This window comes from Galeopterus variegatus, unplaced genomic scaffold (assembly GCF_000696425.1).
Source record: "Galeopterus variegatus unplaced genomic scaffold, G_variegatus-3.0.2 Scaffold1037, whole genome shotgun sequence".
Classification (NCBI taxonomy): Eukaryota; Metazoa; Chordata; class Mammalia; order Dermoptera; family Cynocephalidae; genus Galeopterus; species Galeopterus variegatus.
This window is the reverse complement of record NW_007727148.1, coordinates 348052-356878: the sequence shown is the minus strand read 5'-3', so window position 1 is coordinate 356878 and position 8827 is coordinate 348052. Positions and strand designations below refer to the sequence as shown.

At 51.4% G+C, this 8827-nt stretch overlaps 1 protein-coding gene across 1 annotated transcript in view; it reads right to left on the bottom strand.

Annotated features, from left to right (window-relative positions):
* The window catches only part of DUSP3 (dual specificity phosphatase 3), an 8205-nt gene extending 1986 nt beyond the window's left edge, over nt 1–6219 (bottom strand). Inside the window, exons 1-2 of the mRNA XM_008574396.1 lie at nt 6191–6219; nt 5826–6052 (exon numbers count right to left, since the gene is read on the bottom strand). Coding sequence (XP_008572618.1) covers nt 5826–6052; nt 6191–6219 — 256 coding nt within the window. The remainder of the gene's footprint in view (nt 1–5825; nt 6053–6190) is intronic.
* Nucleotides 6220–8827: the final 2608 nt, after the last annotated feature.

Below are 8827 nucleotides of genomic sequence, written 5' to 3'. Positions count from 1 at the left end.
TTATCTCTAGCCACAGAAAGCAGACCAGTGGTTGCTTAGCAATGGGGGGGGGGGGGGGGGGGGGGGGGGGGCAGGAGGGAGAGGTCCCAAAGGGACATGAGGAAAATTTGGGGAGTAATGGAGACATTTACCATCTTGGCTGTGGTGATGGCTTCACAGGTGCACACGCATGTCAAAACGCATTGAACTGTGCACTTTAAATATATGTAGTTTATTAAATGTCAATTATACCTCGACTAAGCAGTTTAAAAAATAAAAGCATGCATGGCAAGCACAAATACAAACAAAAAAGCAACCCAAGCACAAACAAAAATGCCCTCTCAAGGCTCCCCAAATAGCCCATGAGGACTTCCAAAACCCGGCCCCCTCCCTCTGGCATCGTCTCCCACCTTCCTTCTCTGTCCGCTCCAGCCCGCCCCTCGCCTGCAATGCCTCTTTCCCCAGGGGTTTGCTCAAAGGTCACCTTCCCAGCAAGGCTTTTCCTGCTCAACCTCTCTAAAGCCACAAGCCACTCCCATCCTTATCCCGCCTTTTCCTTTTCCTGACTTTGGCCCCCACTCCCCTACATGCCGTGTCATCTGCCCACTGAAATGCAAGCTCCACAAGAGCAGGGATGTCTGTCACCCCTGCTGCATTCCAGCATTAGATGAAGGACTGAAGGAAGGAATGATGAAGAGATAGCAGAGGCTGCTGTCAGCTAACTCCTAGCATGTCACAGGGAGGCCCTGTGAGCTGCAAGCCTTGGCTTCTCTCTACACCACCAGCTCCCCACACAGAGGTCCTTGTCACCTTCACCCTTAACACCTCCAAACTGAGCCAATCTACACTCCACCCATTAGCTAGAGGGATCTTTCCAAAATATAAAAATGACCTGTCACCATTTGCAGGGTAGAGTCCAGTCTCCAAGGTGTGGCTCCCCAGGCCATCTGTGCACAGCCTCGACACCTTCCTGTGCTTCTGCACACCTCTGTGCACTTGCACATGTCACTTCCTCTGCCCGGAACATCCTCTCCCTCTTGGCTTCCTGGTTATCTCCTACTCATCTCTTACGACATCATTCAAGTATTTCCTTTGTCAGAATAGGGATTTAAAACCCAAATCTTTGAAGCCATAAGAAACTGGGTTTAAATTTTAACTTGCTGGTTGTGATGGTTCAATGTGTTAACTTGGCTAATCTACAGGGCCCCGTTGCTTGGTCAAACACTAGTCTAGATGTGGCTGCAAAGGTGTTCTGTAGCTGTGACGAACATCTACGATGAGCTGACTTCAAGTAAGGGGGACACTTTTGACAATATGTGTGGGCCTTGTCCAATCTGCTGAAGACCGTAAGGAGAAAAACTGAGGTTTCTTGGAGAAGGAATTCTGCCTCAAGAGTGTAACAAAGAAATCCTGCCTGAGTTTCCAGCCTGCTGGCCTGCCCTACAGATTTTAGACTTGCCAGCCCCAATAATCACATGAGCCAATTCCTTAAGATGAGTCATCTATGAGGGCATTTCAAAATGCTCATGGAAAAACAGGATTGAAAGGCAAATCTTTCCATGAACTTTTCAAAGTACCCTCTTACATAAAAAAAATAAATCAATATTATATATATATGTTAAATCTCGTATATATGAATATACTGTATACATGCTATTGGTTCTGTTTTTCTGGCCAATACACTGGTTATTAACTTTATGACCCCTAACCTCACAGTGCCTCAGTTTTCTCATCTGTGCTAATAGTACCCATTGCACAAGGTGGTTGGGAGATTAAAGGAGATGACACATAAAACCCCCAGGCTAGTGCCTGGCATATGTGAGCACTCAATAAATAGTACCCAATACTAGGAGTCCTCTGGTGGCTCCTAGGTCATCCTCAACTGCAACAGTCCCAGTCCTGTGTTATTGCTGGCCATGCACAGATTTACTCTCCTCCTCCAGAGGGTGAATTCATTAAGAGCAAGGACTGTAGGGTATTGATCTTTGGATACCCTATAATCTCTAACACATACTAGGTGCTCAATAAATATTCGCTGGGGCCGACCCCGTGGCGCACTCGGGAGACTGTGGCGCTGGGAGTGCAGCGGCGCTCCCACTGCGGGTTCAGATCCTATATAGGGATGGCTGGTGCACTCACTGGCTGAGCGCGGTGTGGATGACAGACACCAAGCCAAGGGTTGCGATCCCCTTACCAGTCACAAAAACGCAAAATAAATAAATAAATATTCGCTGGCTAACCGAGTGAATGATTACCCACTAACACCTCTACATGGGCATTATTTGCAAGGAAATCTTGTAGCCCAGAGTCAAACACAGTCTCTTCTGCTCCCATCACCTTACCCCAAAACACCACCCTATTTTTCCATTGCCTCCCAAATCAGGAAGAGGGAGTCCTCCACTTGCCTGCCCTTTCACTCCCTGGCCAGCGTACCCAAAGGATTCAGAGTGGGTATGCTGGCCAGTATCCAGGGCTTCCCCTGCCACTGTGCTGGGAATGACATCCTCTGCAGAACAGCCACCTCACCACCTGGAACGTACTCAGCACGCCCCGGACACACAGCCAAATGAGGAAGGAGAAGGTTTAATCTCCCATCCTTCCAGGCCCAGTTCAGTTGCCAACTCCTCCACAAAGCCTCCCTTGATCTTCCCAGCTAGAAGTGACCGCCTCCCTCCTCTGCGCACCCCAGCCATCCCACTCAGCTCTTTTAGTGATGGGCCCCTGGGTCCCCTCAGCCCTGCAGTGTTGGAGGTCAGTGCGTTTCTGCTGACTCACTTGGCCAGTCTTAGTAGCATGTATACCTGGCATCAGAGACCCTGGAATTCATTGGTGATGTTTTCAGTAATCACTTGCAAGGTACCTACTATATGCCTGATTCTATGTCAGGCGCTGGGCAGACAGACAAGGGACACGGTAGACCAAGCCCAAGGCCAGGCTTCATGGAAGAGAGGACAGTATGCCCAGGGCTAAAGCTCAAGGTAGAGTTTGCCAGAGGACAGGGAAGGGAGAGGCAGAGAGAGCTTTCCAGACTGAAGACCCAGCCCACCCCTGAGACCCAGACCCACCCCTAAGGCAGGAGGTCACAAAATGGCAGGGGATATTCCTAATCGTTTGCAAACAGGAAACAAAGTCAGGGAACTCTAAGTTCCCTGAAGGGATGACACATCAATAGTATACGAGAAGAACAAAATCCATCCCTTTAACTGGCGCCGTCTTTTTTCATCTATACAGGGTGAGGAGCTCAATACAGCTGGAATAGATGGGCATAGACGGGGTGGGGGGTGACAGTGACTGTGAAGAATAAAGTCAGCAGGTTCCCTAGTCAATAAAACTTCTTTCCTGAGCCCTGAACGTGTGACATGACACCAAGCCAAGGGTTGCGATCCCCTTACCAGTCACAAAAACGCAAAATAAATAAATAAATAAATATTCGCTGGCTAACCGAGTGAATGATTACCCACTAACACCTCTACATGGGCATTATTTGCAAGGAAATCTGCTAGCCCAGAGTCAAACACAGTCTCTTCTGCTCCCATCACCCTACCCCAAAACACCACCCTATTTTTCCAATGCCTCCCAAATCAGGAAAAGGGAGTCCTCCACTTGCCTGCCCTTTCACTCCCTGGCCAGCGTACCCAAAGGATTCAGAGTGGGTATGCTGGCCAGTATCCAGGGCTTCCCCTGCCACTGTGCTGGGAATGACACCCTCTGCAGAACAGCCACCTCACCACCTGGAACGTACTCAGCACACCCAGGACACACACAGCCAAATGAGGAAGGAGAAGGTTTAATCTCCCATCCTTCCAGGCCCAGCTCAGTTGCCAACTCCTCCACAAAGCTTCCCTTGATCTTCCCAGCTAGAAGTGACCACCTCCGTCCTCTGCACACCCCCAGCCATCCCACTCAGCTCTTTTAGTGATGGGCCCCTGGGTCCCCTCAGCCCTGCAGTGTTGGAGGTCAGTGCATTTCTGCTGACTCACTTGGCCAGTCTTAGTAGCATGTATACCTGGCATCAGAGATCCTGGAATTCATTGGTGATGTTTTCAGTAATCACTTGCAAGGTACCTACTATATGCCTGATTCTATGTCAGGCGCTGGGCAGACAGACAAGGGACACAGTAAACCAGCCCAAGGCCAGGCTTCATGGAAGAGAGGACAGTATGCCCAGTGCTAAAGCTCGAAGTAGAGTTTGCCAGAGGACAGGGTAGGGAGAGGCAGAGAGAGCTTTCCAGACTGAAGACCCAGTCCACCTGGGCTAAGGCTGGAGGTCACAAAATGGCAAGGGATATTCCTAATCGTTTGCAAACAGGAAACAAAGTCAGGGAACTCTAAGTTCCCTGAAGGGATGACACATCAATAGTATACGAGAAGAGCAAAATCCATCCCTTTAACTGGCCCCGTCTTTTTTCATCTATACAGGGTGAGGAGCTCAATACAGCTGGAATAGATGGGCATAGACGGGGTGGGGGGTGACAGTGACTGTGAAGGATCATGAAGGGCCCGATAATAAAGTCAGCAGGTTCCCTAGTCAATAAAACTTCTTTCCTGAGCCCTGAACGTGTGACATCCAGTGGTCTAGTAAACTCTGTTTCCTGAAAATCATTCCGGTGGAGAGGTTGCTGGGCCCAAGGAGCATCAGTGTAGCAAAGACAAGGGCGATCACATCTCCTGGGGTCACCACTCCTGGGAAGGCTGGGGAGGGTGGGGAGGGACGAAGAGGTAAAGGAAGGAGCTAAGAGAAAAACAGCTAATAGCAGAGAGGGCAAGTGGCCCGGCCTGCTCGGTGGAGGTCTGCCCAGAGGCCTTCTAGGGTTTCCTGCAGGAAAGCCTTGTCTGACCCCCGCACCTCACCTCGCAGCTCCCCTTCACTCATACTTTATGTCTGGGGCGTGCAGGAAGCATTTAAAAAGTGTCTGGAAGATTTGGCCTGGGGGCTGTAATTCACTGACCCCCGGCCTACGCCAATCATGGCCACCCCAGTCCCCCCACCAGGTATTCATGTGAACACCCAGCCAGTGAGATGTGAGAGGAACTTCACCGGGAGATTTCTGGGGAACATCTTACTTGCTCGTAAAAAAAAAGAGAAACGTGAAGAAGAGATGGCTGCCTCATCTGCTGCACTGTGTTCTGTTGGGATACGGTGATCGGATCCCGTCTTGGGACCACGAGGAGAGTACCCAACACTGAGGGTGGCAGAAGAAAGTGGGGGACAGAACTTGGCCCACTGGGCAGCTGAGTCAACCAGGCCTGGTGCTTCTTCACCCCAAGACTTCTTATCACGGCAATAACAGATCTTCCTCATTACTAAAGCTGTTTGAATTTGGAGCAAGAGGTGGGGAGATAAGCAGCTGGGAACCAACCCTCAGCCAAAGTCAAATCAAACGCCAGGACCCCGGGGCTGTGATTGTGTAAATGAATTATATATCTTGTGTAATGTGGGGACGTGTGACAAGCAAGCAGAGAGAGACCTACCTAAAGCTCTCAGACATTCACCACAGCAGATGAGAAACAAGAGGGTTTCCAAGGGACCTGCTGGGGGCCTGTTTCCTAGGACAGTCTAGTCAAAGCTGCCTCCCATTTCTTTTTTTTTTTGTGTGTGTGTGTGTGTGTCTGACAACGGATCGCAACCCTCAGTGTCGCGCCCGTACCGGACCGGGACCGGCAACGGGATCGCAACCCTCGGTGCTGCGCCCACTCCTCACTCAGCCAGTGAGCAGGAACCAGTCTGTATGTGGGATCCGAACCCTTGGCGGGAGCGCCACCGCACTCTCAAGCGGCGCACTGTAGCAGTGCACCACCGGGCCGGTCCCATGCCTCCCATTTCTTCCTGGGTGCAGGTCCCTTACCGTTCTTTTGAGCCAAGGCCTGGTCAATGAAGTCTGCAGCCCTTTCAAAGTATGCGCTGAGGTTGAACTCCTGCGTGTCATTGGCCTTGATGCCCAGGTAGGTGATGCCGGAGTCCTTGTAGAAGTTGGCATTCGTGTTGACGTGCATGAAGGACCTGCCCTCGGCGGCATTCAGTACATGGGTGATGCCCAGTTTCTGCAGCTTGGGGATGTCCTGAGCCACAGACCTGAACAAGAACCAGTGGTAGGGAATGATAAACTGACAAACTGGCAGCAGGGAGAGAAGATGGGGAGGAATCTAAGCCTCTTGGCAAAGCAAGCAACCCCTCCATGCTCTGGCCCCTCCTGGTTTCTCCGGGCCTCACCTTGTGACCTCTCCTCCAACTCCAGCCATATCTAATTACCAGCAGTTTCCCCAAATAGACTGGTGGTTTCACACCCATGCTGTCCCCTCTGCCTGGAACGCCCTTCACCGCCTTCTCTGCAGACAGCACCCTCTCATCTTTTACCACCCTCTGCAATATTTCCTCATTTCCCCTCCACTCCATTTGGCATTTTGCTCCCTCTACTGTGGTGATGCTACAGACAAGTTGTTACAAATGGGCTCCAGAGCCAGACTGCCTCGGTCTGAATCCAGCCCAGCCACTTACCAACCAGGCAACCATTAGCAAGTCACTCAACTTTTCTGTGCCTCAATTTCCCTTTCTGTAAAATGGGGCTGACAACAGTGCCCACTCCCTGGGGTTGTCATGAGTGTTAAAAGAGGTATTCTGTGGATGGAGCCTGGCACCATAATGGTAAGTGCTACTATTCTAACACTCGATTGTTCTTTGTTAGATGTCCAGGCTGCTCCTTCAGGGTAGAACCACGTCTCCTTCAGGTCTGTTTCCCCAGCACCTGCTATGGTACCTGGTACCATATGATGCTGCATAAATACGTGCTGAATGAGTGGAGAATGAAATCATCAAATGCAAGGCAGCCCCCTCCGAGCCCCCCAGAGGGGCCCTTCCTACCACACTTCACTAGCCACATTTCTGAAGCTCTCTTGCATGAGTGAACACCCGGGGAGTAAGTGGCCCCGACAGAACCATGGGAATTACAGAACACTTGATCTGAATGGTAAAAGGGCCCCTTTATTTCATCTCACAACAACATCCCAGTTCAAACAGCAGTCTGCACGTCTCCTACACAATCTCGTTTGCCCATGATGGCAGCCCCATGAGAAGGAAGGATGGCACTATCCCCACTCCACAGAGCTTCAACTCTGGCCTGACAGGACAGGTGAAGGGTTGCGCACATGCTCACGTGACTGCTCATCAGGAGCTGGGAGGAGACCTCCTATCTCCTGACATCCAGCCCTGCTCTGGCTTCCACTCACTGTGCCTCTCAGGCCCACATCAACTGCAAAACCCTGAGACCTGGAAAACGTGGCTCACGCAGGCTCCATTTCTGCCTTATGAGGACATGGCTGGTGCCCTAATTTTGTTACAGGGCTCCTGAAGGGTGGGGAAACCCATATCTTCTTGGCACTAGGTGCTCAGATGATCCTCCCTGTTGAGCAGCCCCTAAGTCCCTGGCCAAGTCAGAGTCAGATTTGCTTAGAGGGCAAGGGACGTGTTTTCTATGGTGGCCATCAGCACTTGCCACTGTGGCTACCACCAGGCATTCACAACCTCAGTTTCCACTTGGAAAGTGGTGACAACTGAATGTGCAAAAGTGCCCAAGCAAGGAGGGTTCCGGAGGCTACCAAGGCCTGCACACTGCTTGGATAGCTGGGGAGGTGGAAGGGGTATCCCCTGTACTTTGCAATTACTGGGGCGTTTGGCTGAGACTGTGGCACTCCATTTTAGTTATTCCCACTCACAACACTGCACAAGACTGTAAAGCAGTGGCTGATAGGACACTTTGCAGGGCCACTCCCATTTACCTCCTTTCTAATACTAATACGACATTCAACAAATTTGCCATTATTATTACTGTCACTATTATGAATGAATGTTGTACAGCGCCTGTCACACAGTAGGTGCTTAATCTGGTGAATGAATGATGGAATGGGGATCTGCCCGCATGAGGCTAGGACCTGCCTTAGGGACCCCTTCTAGCTCCATGATGACCCCCACTTCTGTGGCAGTCCTTGGCAGGTTAAGCAGCAGGTCCTATCCTAGAGGAGGACGGGGGGATAGAGACATGAACAGGACACTGACTCTGTCCTCTCTGCCCTGGGCCATCATTTCCTCCTGTGTAAAATGAGAGGAAGGGTTAGTTCCTGGTTTTCAACATGTGGTCCCCGGACTGGGCCACTGAGCTTAGGACTTTGGTAACTGGGTCCTCAGAGTGTCATGAAAATCCAACTGGAGCCTTACCAAGCATGTACAGGCACACTGACCTATTCTTTCTTTTGGCTGGTGTTTCAGCACCTCTCAGAATGGTTAACACTGGTTCTCTTCCGCTGCTGAGAATTCTTACCAGGAGTTTGACTAATAGCGAATGGGAAAGTCAATTTGGTAAGAGGAACTAGTAAGTGCTAAATAATAAAGGCATTTCCTGGCAGTGAGAGGTAGGGAGGCTTTTCTAGGTGACGGCTCAGGTCCCTAGGGCGCTTATCGTTGGATGGTTCTAAAGTCCCACGTAAATCAAACCCCGTCTAGAAGGCAGAAGAAGGGGCCAGGAAAACAGGACCCCCCCTCTCTGGACTCCCTCTTTTAGGGTCTTCCGATTCCCTGATCTGGGCCTGCCGGGGCCGGGAAAGTTCCACGCCCGACTTCTGACGTCAGCCCGTTGCCATGGCAGCGAAGGCAGACATTCCGCGGTGACCTCACTGCAGAACCAGGCAGCTGTCACATGACACGCGGCCAGGAGACAGGCCGGGTGACCGAGGGCCACCTGTTAGGTGAACACGGTAGCCCCGACCCCTCCCAAGGCCCAGCCCGAAGCGGGTGGCGGCCGAGGGCCGGGCGCTCCCGGGCTCAGTGCTCCCCGCGACCCGGAAGGAGCGCGCGGGG